We start from the raw sequence: 26133 nt of genomic DNA on the forward strand, positions 1-26133 counted from the left end.
CTGGAATTTCCTCCTTGACCTATACACTCATACTGTTTAACCTTTCATCATAAATCTTTCCTGCCTTTGGTTTGACCCTTTATCTTTTATCAGAAGCATTCAAGGCTGTATCACAGCAGTGGCGACCCCTGCATACAAAAGTGTCAATTATGAAACTCTGGTCTGACTGAAAGTTCAAGCTTGTAAACAGCACTAGTATAAAAGGTTAGTCATCCGATGGTTCATTCAGTTCCCCACACTCAGACAATATGTTGTTATTGGGCAAACTTCTCTCTCTGTTTTCGATCACTGTGTATGGCTGCATGTGCCAGAAACATGATGATCAGGCCATGTTTCTTGCCGGTCCCAAGACCACCGAAAATGTGAAAGGCCTGAATGTCAAACCTTCTGAAGAGGCAGTGTTGGACACATTTGACTGCAGTCATCCCATACCTCCAGGCTCTAGACAGTACTTTAAGTACCTCCAGGACAGAGGGCTGACTCACTTTAAAGTGCCGCTCTCATGGGCTCAACTCCTGCCCGCAGGCCTCCCCAGCCAACCGCAGCAGGCTGTGGTTACCTGTTACCAGACCCTGCTGAAACAGCTGCTGGAGGTGGGCCTTCAGCCTCTGGGCGTCCTTCATGGATCCACAGTGCCAGACGCTCTGAGATCAAGGTATGGAGGCTGGGAGAGCCAGGAGCTGGGAAAGATGTTTCAGCAGTATGCAGAGTTTGCCTTCCAGGAGTTTGGAGCACTGGTGCACTCATGGGTGACCCTGAGTGACTTGGATGATGTTTGGCATGACGGGCAGCCTTCAGGTTCTCCCAGTCCTTTGCAAAATATCCTCCAGCTCAACAAGAACATTTACCAGCTCTACCATCAACGGTTTCCTGACAAAGGTAAGTAAGACTCATAAGAGAAGGAGGAGATGAATAAATATGATTGATTGATTTAGCTTCAGTCTGCAGGAAATTAATTCTTGTCACCCTTAATCCTCCAAAAATATGTTTCCATTACTACATTGACTTGTATATGGTATTTTTAATGTGTCTTGAGAAATAACTTGTAAAAAAGATTACTTTCTGACCAACTGATAATCGTTATTTTTCTATCTGAAACCCTTCACCCCATTATTTATGACACAGATAACGTGTAGATTACCATGCCTATCTCAATAATCAATCCAGGTGAGATCAATAAAAGAAGCTAAGCACGCATGCCAATGTAAAGCTGTGCCCAATTGGCTCTTTTCTTTTTCTTTTTCTTTGTCATAGTAGGAAAAGCACAGGTGTTACTAATAACATTAATGATGGCTCGGTTCTATTCACGTGTCTCACTATTCACGTTCAGTGTAGTCTCGTATTGCCAGAGTGTGACAGTGTGACAGTGAGTCAGCACACACAATACCAGAACCCTGAAACTGAGCAGCTAAATGGAATTCAGCCATCGTTAATTTATTATTTTAAACTTGTGCTTTGTCAAAATATCATCAGTAATCAAGGCTTATGTTGAGGTCCTAAGATTACATTGTGCTAAGAGTGTCTTTATGCACATTCACAGGGAGACGTTTGTCAATCGGGTTGAGAGCTAACGACGTTGAAATTCTTCCCCAGATCAAAGATTCAACTACAGTAAGCTGCTTCTTCTGGTCTCTCATGTATATGCATCTTTCAAATGTCTTCTTTCTTTATATCATTTATATTATTAAATTTAGGTGCTATTGCTTTTAGGCTCCAAATGAAAACCATTTGAAAAACAGTAAATCAACATAAATATAAATAGTTGATGTAGTCATTTTAAATATTGTATTTAAGGGACATTTTAGTATCATTTTTGTGGATGTTATAATTCCACCTGTAAAAATAATAAATATATGTGGTATTAAGCAATAGCTGTCCATACAGTTCTGATTGATGTTGCGTGTATGAAGGGGTCAGACTGCACCACAAGTTTTGCAGTTTTTTTCGACCTCTTGGTAGCTGTCAAACATCCTCCTTGTACAGATCTAGAAGTGATGGTCTCATCTTGGCAAGGTCCCGGTGGTGCCTTATTTTCTATTCGATTCAGCATTCTACAAAGTTTATTGTCAGCTATTCAAAATGTTTCATATCTCTCCTTATCTTAACTCTTTGACACTAAGTGTTCAAAGATTATGTGTCAGCAACTTGTTGCCCATGCCTGTATCTTTACTCTGACACACATTCATCGCAAAACAACAAAACTTTTGGATAACATTAGTATATTGTGTATCAATGTCGGCACTATGGCTATAAAACTTAAACAATCACTTTTTATTTCATTAAAAGACATGAGTGGGATAGCATACTGTGCTGTGTCTTTTATTTTGAACAGATGGACTTCTTGTCAGTGCACATTGAATATAACTGTGCCGCTGCATCAAACTTTGCAAAGGAGCTGAGCAGCTTACAGGTACAGTAAACATTCAAGGGTGTTTCTTTTCACGTTGCATTTCATATTTTGTATCCCACTGCAGCCACATGCATGTTATGTTGTAGATGTCCAGTGGGGACTTGCCTATCCTGATATACGAGATGACTGTTCATGGTTGTCCCTACAATGAATACCAGCTTCTTGGCAATTCCGTCCAAGGTAAATTTCATGGAACAACAGTGTCTCTCTCACAATTACACTACTTATCATTTACTAATAAACTACTAACACTTTTTGTGATTTGTGAACCAGTCCAAAATGCAGTTACAACAGGAACTATACACATGAAATTAAACAAAGTCTGCATTCAAGTGACCATTCTTTTTAAATGTATAAATGTGCCTGCGGTTCTTCTACTGTTGAGTATTAAGTATTATTATTATGATTCATAATCATAAACTCTAGTGAATTGTGCATGAAGTTGAAAATGTGTAGGATATTTTCAACATGATCCTCAAGACATATCAAGGCTAGCCTGTTGTAAATTGCAATATCATAAACTTTTACAGTACAATAATCATGGCAGTGTTATTAGAAGTGTTATCATATGGCAGTGATCAGTGCAAATTGTTTTCTTTATGGTCCAGTAAAGTTTTACAAGGAAAATCACATTCATGGCACAGCTGGACTTGCTTTCTAATTCTAAGTTAATGCATACAACACAATGCAATGTGTTTAGCAGGCAATACATATCGTTTGAACAGTCATTTCCACTTGACTGTGGCAAGAACATTTTAAACGTTGATTGGTTAGATAAAGAATGTAGGGTTTAAAGCGCCTAATTTATTATGTATTTGTTGCAAATTAAACTATCAATAACTGATGTCAACAATTTTATCTTAAGATCAAAATCAATTTTTACTTTAGTTCTTACTTACTTCATTTTAAATACTTTGGTTTATGACGAAATACCTGCCAAACTAATGACATTCCCATCAGCCTCAGCTGTACTATGAGTTTAGTGCTAATTAGCCAATGTTAGCACGCTAAACTAAGATGGAGATCATGGTCGCTAACGCTAAAACACTGAGGAAAGCCTAACATCTGTTTCCTTCTGTTTTGCGTTATTAAAACATGTAAACGTATTATATACTTACATGTGAGTGGCAATTTCATTTGCCAGTTGTATGATTTTGGGGTAAGCACACATTAGCCTTCTAAGACTATTGAGTTGAGCATGCCAATTTTTTGTTTGAAAATAGTCACTATACCTGCTAATCACCATGCTAAGTACAGCCTAACAAAGCTGTTAGCATTGCTGCTGGCCCTTTTTAATATGTATCAAAAAGGAATGTGCCTTTTTACTTCTGCATATGCCATTAATGCTGATCATAGAACTGTCAGTAACTCTGTCTTGCACTCATCACAGCCTTATTGAACAACAATGACCTGAATATTGTGGGATGTGACATGATGGATATTTTGGGTATGCTGGAAGTGGAGGACTTCCCAACCAGGTACCTGTTTATCTTGGTGAAATGTACAGTTTAATATGTACAGTAATGACAGTTTGTTACTTGTATTTTTACATTGTTTTATGTCCCTCTCTTTTCCAACAGTCATGACATTTCACAATACAATGGAATTAAAACATTTAAAAACAGTTATCAGAATGTGTGGAATAAGTTTGGGACCCAGTCCACAACAGAACGAGATCTTTTCCTCAATGAATCATTCCCTTCTGGCTTCCAATGGGCCAGCTCCAGTGAATCCTTCAAGGTTGAGGGAGGCTGGGTAGAAGATGGTAAGGGAGAGACCATTTGGGACCGTTTTGGTCATGACGGCCTAGCCTTTGAAAATCAGACAGCTGATCTAGCTTGTGACAGTTACCACAAGGTTGATTATGATGTCTACCTCCTGCGAGGTCTTCATGTCAACACCTACCAGTTTTCCATCTCCTGGGCCCGTATTTTCCCCTCTGGCCACCGGGGCAGCCAATCAGAGAAAGGGGCGCACTACTATGACAAGCTGATCAATGCTCTCATTGAGTCTGACATACAGCCTGTTGTCACTCTCTACCACTGGGATCTGCCCCAGGCACTCCAGGACTATGGTGGATGGACCAACGCTTCCATCGTTGAAGCATTCAAGGACTACGCAGACTTCTGTTTCTCCAGGTTTGGAGACAGGGTCAAGACCTGGAACACATTCAGTAGCCCCTGGGTGGTGAGCCATGCTGGTTATGGCACTGGTGAGCATCCCCCTGGAGTAAAAGACTATGTGGTTGCCTCCTATCAGGTGAGAGCAATATTAATATTAAATACATGTTGATGCACAGCCATTCTACATTTACTAATGTCATTATTTCTTTTTTCTTTGCAGGTCACTCACAATATGCTCAAGTCCCATGCTGAGGCCTTTCATGTCTACAATGACAAGTACAGGAAGACACAAGGAGGGAAGGTAGGCATTGCATTGAACTCTGATTGGGTTGAGCCCATGGACCCCTCCAGACCTGAAGACATAGCAGCTGCAGATCGCTACCTGCAGTTCATGCTGGGCTGGTTTGCACATCCCATCTTTGTAAATGGAGATTATCCTGCAACACTCAAGACTCAGATTGAACAGAAAAGAAACGAGTGTCCCCTCTCTGATCCAGCAAGACTTCCAGTTTTCACTACTGAAGAGAGCCAGAGGATACGTGGAACAGCTGACTACTTGGGATTAAACTACTATACCTCCCGGTTGGTCAACAACAGTGTTGGTGGCTGCACACCTGGTCCTCAGGGGGTAGGTGACTTCCAGGCACATGTGGACCCGTCATGATCCTCTACAGCTTCTGCGTGGATCTATTCTACACCTTGGGGACTTAGAAGGCTTCTAAACTACATTTCTACAGAATACTTAAATGTTACCAAAGTGCACATCCACATTACTGGGAATGGTATGCCCACTGAGTACAGTGGGGACACTTTAAATGATGCCAGTAGAATAGAGTACATGAAGAGTTACATCAATGAGGCCCTGAAAGGTATGTTGTTGAAATTCGTAGTTGCTTATGTATTTTCATATGTATTTATACTGAAGACAAGGCTTTTGCCCCAATCATCGGAGATTATATGTTAAGGTTAGTGGATGATACCTCGTAAATACTTTTGCGTTCCTTATTTTAGTTTTTGGTTTGTCATTATCCTCTCAACAGCTATACATTTGGATGGAGTAAATATACAGCGGTTTACTGTCCAGTCGCTCGTGGATGGCTTTGAAGGTCCACAAGGCTACAGTGAACGTTTTGGATTGCACCATGTCAACTTTGACCTGCCTGACAGACCCAGGACTCCAAAGCAGTCTGCCTACTTCTACTCCACAGTTATTGAGAACAGTGGTTTTGCTTTCAAAAAACTGTTCTTTTATAAACCAGAACTGAAAAACAAAGAGTCAAATAAAATGTATTCAAACCCACCCTCCACTGTCCCTTCCAAAGCCAAGGATGTTTGGAAGAAATTCTCCAGCCAAACCAATTTTGAGAGAAAACTCTACCATTACGGCACTTTCCCGCAAGGCTTTAGTTGGGGAGTATCATCTTCGGCTTATCAGATTGAAGGTGGTTGGAATGCTGATGGGAAGGGGCCCAGCAACTGGGATACATTCACTCAAAAACCTGGCAGTATTCCTGCTAACGCCAATGGAGATGTGGCCTGTGACAGCTACCACAGACTGGATGAAGACTTCTACCTGCTGCGAGCTCTGAGGGTAAAGTCGTACAGATTCTCTTTGTCCTGGTCCAGGATCTTTCCTGATGGTCGGCGCACCTCCCTGAACCAGAAAGGTGTTGACTATTACAATAGACTCATTGATGGCCTCTTAGCATATAATATTTCTCCCATGGTGACACTCTACCACTGGGACCTTCCTCAAGCTTTACAAGACCTCGGTGGCTGGGACAATGTAGAGATGATTCATATTTTTAATGACTTTTGTGACTTCTGCTTTGCTATATTTGGCAACAGAGTGAAATTTTGGATGACCCTCAACCAGCCTCACACAATTGCATGGTCAGGATATGGACTTGGACAGATCCCACCAAATGTTAAGAATCCAGGAATTGCACCATACAGAGTTGCACACAACCTTATAAAAGCACACGCCAAGGCTTACCACACATACAATGATAAGTATCGCAAATCCCAAGGCGGTCTAGTATCCATTGCCCTGAATGCTGATTGGATTGAACCTAAAGATGTTCATGTTCCCCGTGAAGTGGTGGCTGCTGACCGCGCTCTGCAGTTCCAACTGGGCTGGTTTGCACACCCCATTTTCAAGAACGGTGATTATCCTGATGCAATGAAGTGGCAAGTTGGAAACAAAAGTGAACTCCAGGGTCTTACAGAGACAAGACTGCCTTCCTTCACTGAAGAAGAAAAGAGCTTCATCAAGGGAACTGCTGACGTTTTCTGTGTAAATCATTACACTACAAAGATAGTAAGTCATGCTACATTGAGGCTTGCCCCTCAATCTTATGAATATGACCGGGACTTGTCAGAAGCTGAGGAAGGTGAATCGCCAACTACTGCCATCAGTAAGCAGAGAGCTGTAGCGTGGGGCTTGAGAAGACTCCTCAACTGGATCAAAGAGGAGTATGGAGATCCAGAAATTTACATTACTGAGAATGGAGTTGCTACAGACATAAAAACCACAGTTGATGACACTGACAGAATATTTTACTACAAAACCTACATTGATGAGACTTTAAAGGGTGAGTGTTCACTTCAGTTACTTATGTTTTAGAACATACTGTTTGTTAGGTCGCTTAATCTTGCATGCTGAAGCTAAACTCAACTCTTTTTAATTCCTAATCATGTTATCTTCATCCTAACATATTTCACACAGCTCATAATCTTGATGGTGTGAAAGTGAAAGGATACATAGTAACATCGCTCATGGATTCATTTGAGTGGCTCAATGGGTACAAAGTAGGATTTGGGCTGCACCATGTGGACTTTACTAACCCAAACCGGCCAAGGACACCCAAACGCTCTGCTCACTATTATTACCAAGTCATAAAGGACAATGGCTTCCCGTTAACAGATGACGAGAAGAGCCTTCATGGACAGTTTCCCAAAAGCTTCAACTGGAGTACTGCCAGTGCCGCTTACCAGGTAAGCAATGTTGGCACATTCATTCTTCTACAATGGCAGAGTGCATTTGCATGGTGGAGTGTCAGTTATCTTTAAGGTATATTTTATCAATACACAGGGAGGAAACACAAAGGAAATATTAACCATTACTTGTACTGTAATACAACTTGTTTTTCATTTCAGATTGAAGGGAGCTGGAGGGCCCATGGAAAAGGACTGAGTATCTGGGACAAGTTTGTCCATACTCCTTTAAGAGTGGCCAACAGCGACAATGGCGATATTGCTTGTGATAGTTACAACAAGATCAACGAGGATGTGGAGGTGCTAAAGAAGTTGAAGGTGACCCACTATCGCTTCTCTGTATCCTGGCCCAGAGTGCTTCCTGATGGCACCAACAACCACATCAATGAAGCTGGACTGAACTATTATCATAGATTACTGGATGCCTTGGAAGATGCCTATATTCAGCCCCAGGTAGGCAGTGTTGCAGTTTGTATATGTAGTACTGGATTTTAAAATGTTGGACATGGGCTCATAGTGAAAAAATCAGCAGTACATGTCACCAAAATTATTATACATACAAATACATACATACAAATACATTTGCCCTCAAAGAAAAAAAATCACCTCTAGAAAAAATACTGTTGTACACATTTCCTCTCCTCTGTTTCTCAGGTGACCCTGTACCACTGGGACCTCCCCCTAGCTCTACAGAAGGTGGGGGGCTGGGAGAATGAAACCATTGTTCAGAGATTCAGAGATTATGCTGATGTTTTATTCAACCAACTTGGAAGCAGAGTGAAGTTCTGGATTACTATAAATGAACCTTATTTTGTAGCCAACCTTGGCTATGGATATGGTACCTTTGCTCCAGGTAAACCGTCTCTTGAGATACCATCTCTTGAGAAACATTTTTTTGCTGTATGTTTAAAAGTTAAAAGTTGTAGAAATTCCATAATTTCCCTTTTTTTTGTGCACAAAACTAGTGAAAAGAGGCTTCATGTACAAGAGTAGGTGTAGACATATGACACCATTTCACACAAAAAATGGTGTCATGTAAACTGAAAAAAGATTGTATCCCCTTTTTGAATCAAATCTGTTTGTTACTTATCAGTGTATGTGAGAAACTTTTACAAAGTTAATCAGACTTAACTAAACTAGATCACATTTTACACAACACAAAAACATATGATGTATGTACTCCATTGGTTTTAAAGAGCCCCAATTATGCTTTTTTTGGTTTTTGTTTTTCCAGTCTTTTAGTGTGTTACATAAAATTGAGCTTTCTCTATCACAGACAGCCCTTTTTCTCAACTGCCTGAAACGCCTCTCCCACATTCCTATTTGAAATTCAATTAGTGATGTCACTGATTGAGAATGCCAGCCCAGTTTTTCATATGTGCTGCCAACGCATTCTCACTCTCCCATCGCGTAAAATACGGACGCTTGGTCATGTGCCTTTGGCGTTTGCTAAAAGTCTCCTTTAGCGTCAGGACTGTTGGCGTCCTTTGGCGTTTGTTATTCACGCTAAAAGTCTCCTCTACTTTTGACGCTCTGGGTCGGGACGTACTGACTGACATGCGGCACAAAAACGGGACAGTTAGGTTTAGGAAAAGATTGTGGGTGGGTTTATAAAATGTACGTTTCAGTGACACGCGGTACAAGAACGGGACAGTTAAGTTTAGGAAAATATCGTGGGTGGGGCTATAAAATGAGCATTTCTGTGACACGCGGGACAAGAACGGGAAACACGAACCACGGTCTCTTGGGTGAAAGTCCTGTGTTGTTTGACCCATCCACCACCTTAACCAACCTCCTTACACGGCATTTCAGTCTTTTATACTACTTGCTACCGTTGTCTCTCTTAATACTACATCATCTTACAGCACCGTGGTCGCGCTGCTGCTCTGCCCGGTGCGTCCCATACGTATGCTGAAGGGTGCTTTTTGCGTTGTATCGGACGCTGAGAGCCCTTGCCCAAGCATCCGTATTTTACGAGTTGGGAGTGAGAACGGGTTGGTGCTGCCCATAGGTGCCGCCTGAGCAAGCACAGCCCACCCAGTGGCTTGTTTCAATTTGGTTGACCAATCACAACAGAGTGGGACAGCTGACCAATCAGAGCAGACTGGGCTTTTCGGGAAGGCGGGCCAAGAGCTCAGTGTTTTAAGCAGATGAGGTGCAGCAATGGGCAGTATGAAAAACATAATATGTTTTTGGAACATCAAAGCATTTAGACCCCAAGAGTACAAATATGATGCTGAAAAGGAGGATAATAGGGGCTCTTTAAATGTCCTGTATTTGAAAACCTTACACTGTATGACGACGAATGATAGCAATCTTAATGACGCCACAAATATTTCAGGCATTGTACGTAAGCAGTATATTGCGGCTCACAACATCATCAAGGCCCATGCTGAGGCCTGGCACCTCTACAATGACAAGTACCGTGTAACGCAGGGTGGCATCATCTCCATTACCATTAATTCTGATTGGGTGGAGCCAAGGAACCCATATAAGCAGGAGGATGTGGATGCAGCCAAACGCTACTTGCAGGTAGAATAATATGTTGACACCAGAACTGGGTCTGCCACTTTATACAGTTTTTTCTTTCACCTTAATTCACCTTAATAATCACATGATATATTAATTCTGATACATAATGTCTGCAGTTCCTCCTTGGCTGGTTTGCCCATCCCATCTTCAACGGCGATTACCCTGACTTAATGAAAACAATCATTCGTAAAAGAAGCCTTGCTGCAGGTCTCCCTGAATCACGGTAAATTAAAATTATTAAATAAAAACAAATTTGGTTTGAAATAGAATATTGTTATGGCTTAGACCGACAGAGGTGAAATGTGTGTGTGGGGAATTTTATTGTCTTTTCTTTTTGAAATACTATACAATTGGTGTTGAAGCCTCAATACTCCATTAAATGCATTCTGTCATGCTCTACTTCTACCACTAGTTTTGTTTATTTGGTTTAGTATACTAAAAGTAATTGCTTAAAGAAGTCTGCACTCTACGTAACAGATTAATATTAGAGTGCATCTTTAAGATTTATGGAGAAATCCTGGACTGGGTTTTGAAAAAGACTCTTCTTTTTAATAAAGGCTTCCTGAGTTCACATCTGAGGAAATCAAGAGGATCAAAGGGACCCATGATTACTTTGGCTTCAACCATTACACCACAGTTCTTTCATACCCATTCGATTTGGGAAAACAGCAGGATTATGAAGGCGACAGGTAGGTTGGAATTTAAAAAATGACACCTAGTTAACATGGGTGCTTTTTTGTACTTCCCGGTACCTGAGCAGAAGATTGATGACACAAGAGGGAAAAAAATGCCATACTTTGTTCAGCTGCCTGTTTCAATGACCACATAAGGTAGATGCCAAAATATACATCACATATGTGACTAATGCTGAGCTAATGTCCATTCCAATATCCAGGGGAACTCGAACCAGCCATGACCGCACCTGGATTGAGTCTGGCTCCTTTTGGCTAAAGATCACTCCATTTGGGTTTAGGAAAATCCTCAAGTTTATCAAGGATGAGTATGGAAACCCACCCGTCTATGTCACAGAGAATGGGATCTCAGAACGAGGAGAAGTGAACTTGAATGACATCCACAGAAAGTACTACTACGGCTGAAAACTACATTAACCAAGCCCTGAAAGGTACCACAGCCAATAAAAAAAACAAGTATTGGACGGATTTATGAAAATTGTATTGTCCTGCTTATTTATCATACCTTTTACATTAAATTATATATTTTAAAGTCTGAAAGAGATTTAATTCATGCATTAAAAATAAATAATTATGCACATGCATTACTGTTGCTCTTTCAGCCCATGTTCTGGATGGAGTTGACCTGAGAGGCTATACAGCCTGGTCATTAATGGACAACTTTGAGTGGGCCTCCGGCTACGCCGAGCGATTTGGGATTTTCTATGTGAACCGCTCCAATCCTACCTTGCCCCGCATCCCTAAAAACTCAGCTTCCCGCTACGCCTCCATCATCACCTGCAATGGCTTCCCAGACCCGGCCCTCGGGCCCCATGACTGTTTGAACCCTGAACCTGAAGGTAATGCTCAGTCCACAGATTAAAAAACAAGATTTAGAAGGGGAAACTTCCTCTAGATTTTAGTTCTGCAGCATGGAAACCTCTTATGGTGGAAACAAGTGCAATAGCATGCAGATCATAAACTATTAAAACAAAAACACATTTCTAAAGCAGAAGCTAGATCTGGTTTAAATGCAAAATATAAGGTTATCATGAATAAATCATTACATTTCCCTTGTTTCTTGTCTCTCTCTTTCCACAGTGACAAATGCCCCCATTATGACCACACCAGAGAACACTGCACATACAACTGTCCCTGTTCTGCTCCTGAACATGGTGGACTTCTTGGGTCTGGAGCTTTCAACTTACGATGCTGAAGTTGCACTTTATGTCATCTTTGTACTTCTATTTTTAAGTGTACTTGGTATCATCTTTGTTGCACATCGGCTCCTGAAAACACGAAGGAAGTTAAAGAGAGCGGTGGTGGAATCTGTTAAGATGGAGAGATTGTGAGGAAAGTTTTGAAAGGAAGTGAAATCTGATATGTGAACGGTTGCCTGTTTAGGTGCTAAATGAATGAATCATATATAGTTTTTTTTTCTCCAGTATCTTGCAGCAACATAGAACCAGTCTTGTATAAAGTACTTGAAAGCAATACTTGAGTGAAAGTAGAAGTATCTTACCAGAAAATGACTTTGGTAGAAGTTAAAGTCTCCTTTTAGAGTATTACTTGAGTAAAAGTCTTAAAGTATCTGATATGTACAGTACTTAAGTATCAAAAGTAATTTTCTGATATTAAATGTACTGAAGTATTAGAAGTAAAAGTAAAAGTAAAAAAAAAATTGATTATGAACTTTATGGCCAAAGGTGTGTAACGTTATCTTCATCACCACTGTCGTCGGGGTGGTCATCGTCTGTTACCATGGCGGCAGAGCCTGCACCAGGTGCTTCCATGACACTATCAGTCATTATCCTTCCTCCTCTTCTTCTTTAGTATTGGCCTAAGGTTATTTTTTTTGCTGCTTGGCAACAACCAGGCATAAGGTCACCAACTGGAATGGAGGGTGCATTATCTTGGCAATTTAGGAGCAATAATTCGCCAAACCTGCTTTTTTCCAGTGTACTTTCCAGTAACAAGTAACGAAGATGCTTAGGGGAAATGTAGTGGAGTAAAAGTAAAAGTTTCCGGAAATATAAACAACCAAGTAAAGTACAGATACGTAAGAATTCTACTTAAGTACAGTAGCGAAGTATTTGTACTTCATTACATTACAACACTGCATAGAACAACTGTGTTGGTCAATTGACCTTTATTCTGATCAGAGCTTTATACCAACTTACGTATGAACATTTGCTCATAGCCACAGGTTCAGAAAGAAAGCAAAAGGCCCAAGATGTATTTAGGGTTTGATTCAATTTCTTATTGACACACTTAAAGATGATAACGATATTTTAGGAATATAAAAAACAATTGTTATTGTAAATAAATTAAGATTTTAGGTTGGTGAAATTTAAAAGGCTGTGAACTCTAATATGTAACAGGTAATGGCAACCATTTCTGTGCCTTTATTTCTTGCTATACTGAAATAAATCTGTAAATATTGGATTCAATTGTGTGTCCCCTGGTTTGTCAATGTAATATTGTGTGACCATTGCTGCTTTCTATATATTTTTAAATATAAAGATTATACCTGTGAGGTTTTCAAATCCTTGTGTCACCGTCAGTGAATGACCTCTGGATGGCGCCAGAAAATCATTTTCTACGCAGACACTTGACAGTTGCTGCAATACAGTTTCCACATTTATAAATATTAATATTCAACCGAAGTTAAAGCTAAGGCTAAAGAAGGGTATGCATTGAAGAATACAAATCAGGAAAACCAAATAAAGATCATATTCAGCTATTTAGCAGGGTGTACATCCATTTTAAGCAAAATTGTCTCTTGTATTATGCCTGCATACATTTTGCTCTTTTACTACCATTTTGATCAAGGGAAGTAAAATATTCAAGAAAAAAGTATTCAAGATCCTGATAACTTTAAAGATACATATATACATGCATTGTTGGGTTTGTGAGCTCTGACACTAGGCCTATAACCTGCCGCATGCTGATGCAATGCTTACAGAATTTCCCAATGGGACTAATAAAGCATTTCATGAATCTATTTCATAGCTTACAGGTACATCCTCAGTCTTAAACTGCTGGGCAGTCAGTCGCTCCACTGAGTTGAATTTGAAAAAAAAAAGAAAATTGCCTTGCTTGAGGGCACCTCAGTAGGAGTTCTTAAAGAGAAGGTATATTCTTTTTTTTACCTAAACGTTTCCTAGTACTGGTCTGGGGATTGGAAACCATCGAGTCTCAGAACACATCTCTAGGCTTTCGGTTGCCACTGTTCCACCAATCAGGCTAGAAGACCATCACAGCCTGGAGGAGCCAGTCACTCATGTTTCTCCCACATGATCCACACAAACAGCTCTTCTCCCTGACAAGAGGCTCGCAGGGCAACAACGCATCTTCTCTACACTCCTGCTGTAATACCTACATCTGGTCTGCAGGGTGACACGTCATCTCAACAGGATGTACGCAATAATGCACGGTGGGTGTCTGTTGTGCATGCTCTCCACTGCTTGTGCCTCAACAGCTCTGATCAACAAGGGGTCTGTTCAATATCTGAAATCCCAGAGTCTGTCAGGATGGGGTATGAGTCAGACCGGAGGAAAACATATTTGCTCATAGTTCCATGAAATGTTTTTAGGTCAAGTGGATTAACTTGTATAAAAGTTTGATGACTTGCACATGTAGGAGTGCCTGCCAATCTGTGAGTTATGCACACTCGTACAAGATACTGTCAAGACTCAGGAAGTGTAATTGTTATTATATAATTGCATCCAGTATGTGCAGTATATAAAACATGACAGGCTGCATGCAGAGTATCAACTTAAACTCGATAATTCAATACATTTTTTCATCATTACAATCCAGCAGCATTACATAACAATTTGCATGTGTGAATGTATGTGTCTGTACATTAATACAACACAGGCTATTCTTTATTACGTATTGCGTTGCGACACAATCATCTGCATTTTGAAATGTCACGTCAAATTAAGTCATCTTTATTTATCAAGCACATTCAAAACATATGAAGTTGACCCAAAGTGCTTTCCAGTCAAGGCAGATGGTTTAAGAATATCAATACATAATAATCAATACAAATACACAACATTACAGAGAGAAAAGGTACATAACAAGCAGCAATACAAAATGTAATACAAAACAACTGACATGATAAGCCAAAGTCAAGTAAAGAAATAGGAAGTTAGGAGAGAAGGAATATATATATATCTATATATATATATATAGATATATATATAATATATCTATATATAATAGATTAAAAAGCAGTATAGGGAATTGAAAATAAGTCAAGAGGGGAATTGGCAGAAGCCAAGCAGCTTCAAACGGAACTGAAAGTGAGTGAAAAAAAAGTAGAGATTTAAATTTGAGTTCAAGTTTTCAATTGTGGAACATGACTTAATGTGGGACGTGAGGCTGTTCCAGAGCCTGGGAGCAGCAACCGAAAAAGCATAGTCACCTTTGGGTTTGAGACATGAGTGATGGACTGAGAGGAGTTGTTTGGGGGCAGAACATGGAGTTAGCAGGTCAGTAATGTATTGTGGAGCTCGTCCATTTAAGGCTTTTAAAAACAAAAAGTTAAAAAAACTATTTCACTGGTAAGAACAGAACAGGAGTGGTGTGATGTGTTGTATTTTCCAGTGCAACTAAAAACACAGAAATGGTCCTTTTTCTAATAAGGAACATCAGTCATATGATATATGTATGCAGTTAAAAAAGTGCTTTCATAATTGAAGTTCAGACTCAACCATTGAGTGAGTAACTTAGAGCTGAACACCCCTAGAGTCCAAATAGAAAGTAGCTCATGTTTTCAATCTGCTTAAAAAAAAGAAACTGACAAAAACTTTGGTCTTACAGTACAGTACAGTTTGAGATGTCCTCAGATAAACCATGATACACTCATAGCCTCTGTAAATAACTATTTTGCATCACATTTAAATGTCATCTTATATCACAGTATATGTGATATTGTGCCTTTGGCTCTGTGTCCATGGCAATCTCATGTGCACAGACAAACAAACACAGGCCATATTCTACACATCTGCTGCTCTGCACTGACTCTCCATGGTATTGGCACAAAGATGAGACTTGATGTACTGCTGCTGTTTTAATCAAATGCTTGCTGGGTGGAAGTCTCCCCTTTGTGTCATGGAGGCAGACTGATGGTGATTGCAAACTGCTGCATGCCATCCTTGCTCCCTAGTAGGCCCTGATGGGGCTCTCGTCGAGAGTTTTTCAAAGCAAGGGAAATAGTTAGAATTTCGCTCTGAAGTGTTTGTTGTTGCTATACATTCTGTCTGTGTGTGACGGGTACTTACATTTTACATTTTGATTTTGAGTTTTTCTTTCTGATATTCTAATTCAGTCTGACATGCAATGAGTGCCTTAATTACACTTTGCAAAAGCCGTTTTCTTTTGTTTCTTTTTTCTTTTTTAAAGAGGGAGTGTTTTCCACACGGTCTTTCTCTCCAGGAAAGAGGCTGAGATCTTCCTCGTTGAAATACTAGATCAGGAAAACATTATCGTTAAAGAATTGTGTGGGATGGGACGCTGGAATTGGCTGGAATTGAGGGGGGGGTATTTTCATTTTCATTCCCCTAATAGCAATATGATACTTTAAGAATGTTTCCAGCTGAGCTAAGGCTGTTGGAGCCAGCACCGCCTGCAACACAGATCTTAAGTTTACAGTATACTGGGTGTCAATCTTTGAAAGTACAATTTTAGTCACATACAGGAATAGAAAATAATCAGGAACGTTCAACTACTGCACAAAAAGTTCTGTTCTGTTCTGTCAACCTTTGTCCCAAGGTGTCACTATGAGTATGACTCCAATCACTGCATTGGAAAATTTCAGTTGTGACAAAAAGCCAAAAACATCTGTAAATAATTAGTTATAAATGGTTGTTGGGTGTTGTTGTGTCTGCTTCCCGTGGCAACCTTAGATGTGGAAATCCAGGTTGGTGAATATGTTGCTGTGTTACTTTTATGAGTGTAATTAGTGAAGCACATGCTCTCTCTCTCGCTCTCTCATGCACACACGCACACACACGCACACACACGCACACGCACACACACACGAACACACACACACACACACACACACACACACACACACACACACACACACACACACACACATAAAGGAAACTGAGTTGATGCCTTGAGTGTTTTCTTTTGTAAAGCTAGACTGCTAAATCAGCCAACCCGATATAATGGCCAATATCAGCTTAGCACAAGTACTATATATATATATATATATATATATATATATGTATTTTTTATTTTTTATTTTTTTAATTATTATTATTATTATTATTATTATTATTATTATTATTAGTATTATTAGTATTATTTATTTATTTATTTGTGGGCATTTTAGGCCTGATAATTGTCTCTATCAATTCCTGAGGGAAATATCTGGCTCTTCACTATGTTTACCAGCTAGTCAATGACTACTGTTTGATGTTTGGATGTTGGCAGGTAGTGTACAGTGGGTTTTTAGACATTTATTGCTAAAAACAGCTACCTTCTTGCGGTCAAAGACGACTCTATAAGAGCAGTGAGAGTAAACCAAAACAGAAAGGTTTTGGGCCAGGCAGCTAAACAATGAGCTGAAACTGACTCTAAAGCTCAGTGAAGACAAGCAGAGCTGCAGATTTAGGCGATAACTTCCCCTTTCAGATTGTCACATTGTTTTCACATTGTCATTTGATACATTGTTATCATACAAATACTGATTGTAGTCACTTTAAGATTCTGACTCAAGGCTATAGTCTTAGTTTTATTCTAAATTGTTGTAAAGCTCAGAATTCCCTGTAAATGTACATGTTTGATTGAAGGAAGGCCTCACTGACAGTACCGACACAATTCAGAAAACAGGATACCATCATCTTTCAACGTGAATTGTTTGGCTGCTAAATCAAGCTATAAAAAGTATGCACGTCAACACTACTTATACAGGCCTGATGTCAAACTACTAAAGACAAGCTTTTAGTTTGCATAAGGAAATAAAATACACTTCAGGTAACAGGCTGGTATTAAGTTTGAAGTTGTTATAAAGCTAGTTAGTGACCACTGCTGTGTTAGGAGTAAAATCTCCCGAGGGAATCCTGCTAACCCAGTTTGACATCACACTATGTTTTTATTGAGATCATTATCACAAATATTACCTTTGACAGAATCAATTTCCTTGTTTTGTCCTCTGTGGTGCCATATCGGCTAAATGTTACGTTCTTCCTCTGCGATTCCCACTTCACCGGTCCCCGCACGAAATAAAGCAGGAATGGAAACTGGAGCAGGAAATTGAAAAGAGGGGTCCTGTTGTGTTGTGGAAACCGCTGTGCCTACTTCTATTTCCTCTGAACATGCCAGTCTGGTACACTCACCAGATGCACGTGTGCACTGTCTAATAATGCTCAAAGTCCTTGAGGGGAAAATTCTGGCCAGACGTGTAATGCAATATTATCCATAACACTGTCCCTGTTTCAAAGATAGATTCATTTTTATTGCTAGGGCACTGACATGGCGGTGGTATGCCATTTGGCATCCTCGGCCCGTCTTGGCTCATTCTTCATGCAGCCTGGTTGGCTGGAGCACTTCAAAGGACATGCAGCAGGATGGCACACAACAGCTGGCATACAGCTTGTGGCTTACAGGCTGCTCACCAATGTTTACTGAGTGCCAAAGCCAGTTTAGAGTCTCTGGTGATTATAACACTTAATTTTTTAGAGGTGAAAAGAGAAATGGGAGTTACTAGAGTCTGTCTTCTTTTCCTGTATTAGCATGCAGAGGGAGACAGACATTATTTGAGAACAGACGAGACCAGACACAAACAAAATATTGCAAATAATCCACTTTCAACAATGTTGATATTATGTTTTTTGAAAAGGTTTGTTATGTCTAGCTAAGAAACACTTCTCAACAAATTTTGCTTCAACAGCACATATATATTAAGGTAAGATAAAAACTTGTTACAGCAGCTCAAGAGTCAAAAAGCAAAGCAAAAGGTGATTGGCAAAAATGCAAATACAGTAAAAAGTTAAATAAAGCTACAGATATGTCCATGATGGATAATTGCTTTTTTAATACATTTTTGTGTATGACTGTACAGTCTGACAAGATCATTGCAAAGTAATTGTGTGTCCCCGCTCACAGAAGAGTTTGAACATCCTCATCTGGCAGGTTGGATTGTTTGAAAACTCTACTGAGGTCTGGCTGTCTGGTGTGCCACTGGTCTACGGGAAACAATTAGTAACAGCCTCACCGTGACAGGATGTAGTCTGCCATTCTTCTGCTGAGCTACTCACCCTGCTGAGTAGAACCTGTGCTACTGACTCCTTACTCAAAGACAAACAAACAAACAGACAGACAAACAAACAGTGAGGAACTTTCAGGATCATCACGTAGAACAGGAGTGTCAAACACAATATCACTAAGGGCCACATTGGAAAATGAGAATCACATCAAGGGCCAGACATGTATAGTTTATTGACATGCTTTTATTTCATCGAAAAAGTCAAATATCTTTGACTGTATTATTGCATGTCTCATATTGTCTTCTCACTTACAGTTTGGTCAACATAAAGTCTTAAAAAAGTTCCTCAGCCATCAAGAAAAAAAGTGCCCTGAAGGTCCGAAAAAGCAACAAAAACTTTGGAAAAAGAGACAAATACGTAGAAAAGGCAACAAAAACTAGGCGGGCCAAAATTGATTGTGAACCAAAACTGATAGGCCTATGCGGGCTGGATCAAAATCTGCGAGGGGCCGGATTTGGCCCGCGGGCCTCGAGTTTGACACGTGTGACGTAGAAGATCGATTTATTTTGGTTCTATGAGAGTTGGCTATGAAGGTGTATATACTGTAGCACATCCTGTGTGTTAAAAGTCCCCAAACAGAGGTCACCTGACCACACCTGAGAAGTGGAAGTTAAAATCAAACACTCCTTCATGAGGAATGACCTGCCCCCTTCAGGTGAAATCAATCCCCTTAATTAGAGGTTATATGTACAGCCTTCTGCTACATTCATGCCACCTGGGAATAACAGGGACCGCCCCCGTGATTACATTGTTTTTCCGACTGCCAGCGTTCACATGGTTAGGATGGTCGGGATGCGTGTTCTTCTTCTTCTGTTATATTGGCGTTTGGCATAACAATTTGTTGCATGACTGCCACCAACGGTTGGCTGTAGCCTAGAGCATCAGGTGTGTGAAAACATGGAGGCCACAATAACAAAAGATTTGCTGCAGTTTTCTTATGCGAGCATACAAACAGCACATGGACAGGTGTTTGTTGGTGTTATCTGCAGGACAACGGATGGGAAAGGACACGGATAAGGTGTTGGGCCTATTTATGAATAATTTGAAACATATTATGTTTCTTGGCAGAGGCATTTGTCCACAATAAACAGTTTATTGTCATTGAAATATGTTCAGTGAACCAAAGTCGCCTACATCAAACGTCAGTTGTCAACAACGCGTCACCAACTGGGAAACTCGGTTAGCAAAATCTAGCCCGAGTTTCCCACCTCTGATTCCCACAGGAAGTGATGCGAATGATGACGTTTTCACTCGGAAAAATGTTTTTTTCCGATGTCTATGAACGCAGCATTCCTCCCTTTGTTCATTCTTTTCCACCTAACCATGATCCCTGTCTATTGATTGGTTTTGATTGTCATTAATGCACACAGGTTATGTTTATATTTACTGTTAAAGCCTCTCAACACCCACACAGGTTATTCTGGCTGATTAGACTCTTTTCAGGTTGAAGGTGGGCCGGAGCTTTGATGGGAATTTATTAGGTCACAAATTCTTTCTACCAATAAGGATGACAAAGGTGTCATTTGTCCCGCCCTAACAGGTGCAAGAACACTAACAGTGGACTCAGGAAGATGTCAATCTCTCAGTCTAACCACACCCACACAGTCCTGGAAAAGGTCCAATCAGCCACATTGACTACCTTTTTAATGAGTTTTGGTATTTTGTTGCAGAGTTAAAACACACATACCCAGACAGAAATGGGCAGCAAAGAAATTATATTGAAGCTGCCTTCTGCCAATAAATACTCTGCTTCAACTGCCCACCTGCTTACTGCTTCTTCTTTCATACTGACATCAATTGAGTCTACTCCAGTGTTTCCTTTCACTGTTCATTGTCTTTTGATGTCTTTTGATATCGTTGTGAATTTGTGATGTACTAGAGAAATGCTTTTGGATTATTGGATATTTGACATATATGAACATCAATTGAGAATCATTTTTTAATTTTGTAATTTAGAACAAATGGTCATAGTTATATCTGAGGCTCTGCCCTTGAATATTCTGCTGGGAAAACTAGTCTGACTTACATTAAAGTGCCCATATTATGAAAAAAACACTTTTCTGGAATTTGGGGTGTTCTTTTGTGTCTCTGGTGCTTCCACACACATACAAACTTTGAGAAAAAATCCATCCATGCTGTTTAGAGTGAGATCTGGCTTCTGAATGTGTCCTGCCTTCAGTCTCTGGGTGAGCTGTTCAAAATCGGCACGGCTTGACGTCACAAGCCGAAACGAGCAGGCTAACCGCAACCATTAGCTCGTAGCATGCTACCTCGTTCTCAATAGCAAAGCACTGCTACAACACACACAAGTTCACCATAATCTACAAAAGAACTACTTACATGTGTGCCCTCATTTAGAAGTCTCCCAGCTAATCCTGCCTTGTAACTGACCGAAGTTGTAGAAACAGCCTTTCTTTTACCATCTATGGAGCTAGCTAGCTGACATGATCTACATCTGAGCTACTGAGCATGTGCAAGTGCAATCAAAGATAGTACAGAAGAAGAAGAAGAAGAAAAGAGGTCTCACTCTGTAGCTAAAACAGAGACCAGCTGAAAAGAGGATCTGCAGCAGTGAGAGAGAGCACTGCAGTACAACAAAAATATGGTGTTTTTTGAAAATTAAACCATGTAAACCTATTCTGGTACAACCTTAAAATACAATTATGAACCTGAAAATGAGCATAATATGGCTGCTTTAACATTAGATCTTGGTAACAAAAGCATAACACATAGGGAGGAAGTTGGGGTGTTGATGTAGTGGTATATGCAGAGTAAGATTGGATGTTTCTAGTCAGCTGGTAGCCAAACCGCTTATGAATACTACCTAATATATGTAAGCTGACTATGGATGTGATTTTGAAGTGCAGAATGAAACCATATGAACATTGTATCATCAGCACTTCTTTCTGATTCTTCTGCATCGGCCACTGTCACATACCATAAACCACATATCCAAGCTGGTGACCTTTTGGCACATGCCTTCTCTCTCTGCATTTTTCTTTGACTCTTTCACTATGCATGCATGACAGAAATGGAACAAGTGAAACCACATTTTACTGAATTTTATTTTAGGGCTGCCAATTGAATCCAAATGAGTCACTGACTGTGACTCATATGCCATTCACTGCCTCCATTGCTGCACCTGAGTGAGACAAGAGTCAAATGTAGTGAAACTCAAGCATGAGACAAAGCATGTTCAGATTTTCAATATTTAACCAAGCTGTGGTATCAGCTGCAGCAATGGTCCCAGTTGACGGGGACATTGACATGTTTGGGGACTGAACATTTCCAAACAGGCTTTTGACAACCAGGCCACAAACTTCCTTTCTCAGAGGGAACCTCTACTGTTCTGCTGAGGTCCATTTCAAGATATTCCAGTATGAGGAACTGTCTCTGAATGGAAAGGGAGAAATCATTGCTTTACTGGCTAAATCGGATTTAAAGGTCAAACTGTTTTAATGACATTTACAAAAAACAGCACAGCCATAACGCAGCAATATTCACGCTATTAGCGGCATGGCACTAGGGAAGGCATTGTCTGTCCGTTGGTTGGTTGTTTCAGCACTTTGGTCCAGACTGACATACCTCAAGCAGTATTTAAGGATTTCAATGAACTATCCAATAAAGAGATTCATGTGAACTATAGGTTCAGTCCTGCAGACTTTGATAATCCCATGCCTTTCCTTGGAAGGTTGAGGTGTTTGGCGTTTGATAAAATATCTTTTGGACAAATTACCATCAAAATTGGTGCACACATTCGTGTCCCCCTCAGGAAGAATTGTAATACCTTTGGTCACTTGACTTTGTCATCTAGCCAAGCGCCACAATCTGGTCAAAATGTCATTTTGCCCCAATACTCTGTTTTTTGCTAGCTCTAAAACTGCTAATTTAAAGATGTTAGCATGCTAACATGCCAAACAGAGTTGGTCATCATGGTAAACTTTACCTGCTAGCATGTTTCATTGTGAGCATGTTAGCTTGGTGATATTAGTATTGTACAATGTCACAGAGTCTTTACCATGGCAGTGGACTGTTGTTTTTACGGTTAGTAATAGGAAACGTTGTGATGTAGTGCCATGAGCAGCAGGAATAGCAGTGAACGTATTCCTTAGTTATGGTAATGATTACACAGAGCGCTAACTAGATCAGCTGCACATGTCTGACAAACAGATTGCTTAAATGAAACTTCCTGTTGTAGCATGGGGTTCAACCCCGCTGTCAATACTTAATTGCTATTCTTGATTTGAAAACACAATTAAAATGTTTCAAGGGGCTCTACATTAAAAGTGCTATCAGGGAACAAAAGCAATAAATGAGTTTAAATTTCACCAGGGAACATAGTAATTAGGAGTGAGGGGTACACTTGCCCTGGCGGATTTCACTGTTGACTAGAGCGCTCTGTAAAATTCCCTGTAGGTGTTCACTATGCGGCTCCTTCTGTGTACTGAGGTGAGCACAACATGCTTTATTCAGAAATGGATTTATCAGTCCAATAGAATTACATCTGTAAAAATGGCCCAATTCAATTAAAATTACAATTTTGTCCATACATTCTATCCACAGTTTAAAGTATCTTTGTATCCAATTAGAGTGTTCCTTTCTCCCACATGCTGTCAACAGACTAGTGGCACTTGCACTGAGCTTGAGCGTGTGTGTAAAGGGAGTTTAAATTGCCTTTAGTTTCATAAGTATGTAAACGTGTATGGTGCAAACGTGTATGTTAAATATGTGCCCAGGTTTAGTAGTGTGTAGTATTATGTGGTTAGCTGTGGAGATGAATCATGCAGGCCATGAGTGGCTCTCATATTCAAATGTCACCCTCTAAGACAATCAGGCACTGATTTACAGTCATAGCATGTGGGGTTTGCAGACTTTTGTGCATGCATGTAGGAGATCGTCTTGACTTTAATGAAACAGGTTTAGCTTCATAATGAGAGAACACTCTGACCGTAAGCATTTGTCATAATATGAATATATATAAAAGACGGCATACCAGAACTCAGCTTCTAATTCTGTATATAGTCCAGTGCAGTAATTAAAAGAAATGTATTCTTAATTGGCTTGAGCCGTCAGTGTTTTGAAACACAGCATACCTTCAACAGGCAGAGCTTTACAAACAAACGCATTCTAAATAACGAGGAATGAGTGAAGACTCTAAATGGAATATTTGAGGATCCATGTGCTGTTTGTGTACCACATTAAAGCAAATGTTTTCCAGTCTTATCTCGCAGGGGTTAGGTTGATTAATGATGTGGTGCAAATAGAACTGCGAAGTTATTGCTTGATTTTAATCGCATTTTATTTTGAAGGAGCTGTCAAATGTATTGCAATGGGGCATATGAGAAGGCACAATAAATGTGCGCATTATGAATAAACACCTTTTTTTTGTTATTTAAATGATCTATGAGTAAACTAATGTAGCCTAATCTGTACTGCCTAGCAACGAAACCAGCACAATGTGACTTTATCCAGTGGTTTTAAGTGTACGGCCCCAGTTATGTTAAAGAAGACAATCCACTGTTACCATAGTAATGCTCCTCACAACTGGCGTGAAGATTGCACTGTGGTGAAAATAAGAATCAAAGCGTCTTTCCCGCCTTGCTGTCATTCCTTGAGCTCTCTTTCTGTGCACTAATGTGCATGGTGTTGTTGGTGGATTAGAGCCGCATGTTTATCACACTGTAACAGGACTTTCACCACTGCTGCAGGAAGTGTTCTCCGCACCTTAGTCCCTTTCGGGTGTTCCTGAGCAGCATTATTGTGAACAAGCATTCAGTGTGGAACATATTCTCTGAAGCTTAGACATACAAAATGTATTGCATTTCTTGTTTCAGGTTCTGCGTCTGTATTCAGCACCTGGGGGGACCGTAATTTGCTGAAAGGGATTATTCGACTCCAGAAACAAGTCTACACCTAATCCACTGAAATAACACATTTCATCTTCTTGTGTTGAGCTCCTAAGCCAAATCTAATGAAAAACATCAGATAAAGGACTGAGTGAAAAGTGAGAAGCAAACTGTTCCAGCTTTTGCTGTAAATTTAGGAAGGATTATTTTGCTATATGGATGGGCCATGAATTGAGCATCTGTGTGGCTGGATGAAATAGTCCAGTGAGTGATGTATCATTAACACAGGGGGGTGGGGGGGGGGGTGCATCATTAGTGGTCTGGGAGAAGAATAGGATTGCGGATTGTAGGATGGAATGGTTTGTGATCGACTCAAGATTAAACTTATTTTATCTGGCTCAAATTAATCAAATCCATCTCACTTAGTTACCAAATGCCTCATGACACAGATACAGTGGAATGTCAAAATACAAACACATAAAGGAGGAACGTTGCGTCATGCCATGGACTACAGCAAGACTGTCGCTGTGGAAACAAAGTGGGAAACGAAAGAAAGAAAACATGGACATGTCAATGGTCATGCCACAATAGTCTGCACTGAACAATTGAGACAGAGAGGAAGGAGAAAGACAAAGAAAAAAAAGACACACTGGGGAACATACAATAGGGAGACAGTACATACGCAGGCAGATGCAATAACAGTCATCTGGGGGATCCTCAGTGTCAGGAGGAGACCCACGAGGGATCACTGAAGCCATACACATCTGAACTATTGCCACCGTGCCCGGCTTGGCTTAACAGGATTGGCTGCTGTGTTGTGGCTTGGATACCATTAATCTGTCTTATCCACTTACTGCACCTTAAACTGTGGAGGAAGGATATGCAGCAAGCTGTTGCTATCTCCTGTTGGTTATCGCTTCTTTAAACCTGCGGCACAGGAAAACCTGCATTGCATTCTATTCTATTCTAGTTTAGTCCTGCATTGTAACAATATCTTATGGCACAATATGGAAAAGGCAAGCAATTTTAAAAAGGAATTTGATGACAAAAGAAGCCAAAATCATTCAACTTAAAAAAAATGAACATTTTAAATTGTCAAAGTCAAAGATGTAGCGACTTTACTTCTCCTTGATACATGAATTCGATGAGTCTTCACTATCTTCTTTAAGCTTACAGTGTTTTCATTTGACAGCTGAAATGACAAAAGAACAAATTGCACCCTGCATACCTGCTTCCCATTCAGTTGACCTACAGAAATCAGTA

At 40.2% G+C, this 26133-nt stretch overlaps 1 protein-coding gene across 1 annotated transcript; it reads left to right on the forward strand.

Moving 5' to 3' along the window:
- The first annotated feature begins 418 nt into the window (after positions 1-418).
- On the forward strand, positions 419-12159 carry LOC116044580 (lactase-phlorizin hydrolase-like). Its single transcript, XM_036004655.1, is given in 18 exon segments — positions 419-879; positions 1541-1611; positions 2333-2410; positions 2497-2590; positions 3801-3888; positions 3991-4669; positions 4754-5402; positions 5574-7127; positions 7262-7530; positions 7693-7983; positions 8185-8383; positions 9872-10062; positions 10179-10285; positions 10620-10751; positions 10958-11150; positions 11152-11185; positions 11357-11596; positions 11877-12159. Coding segments are annotated over 18 exon segments (5268 nt in total). The 5' UTR covers positions 419-689; the 3' UTR covers positions 12086-12159.
- The last annotated feature ends 13974 nt before the right edge of the window (positions 12160-26133 follow it).

The sequence above is a fragment of the Sander lucioperca genome, chromosome 8 (genome assembly GCF_008315115.2).
Source record: "Sander lucioperca isolate FBNREF2018 chromosome 8, SLUC_FBN_1.2, whole genome shotgun sequence".
Classification (NCBI taxonomy): domain Eukaryota; kingdom Metazoa; phylum Chordata; class Actinopteri; order Perciformes; family Percidae; genus Sander; species Sander lucioperca.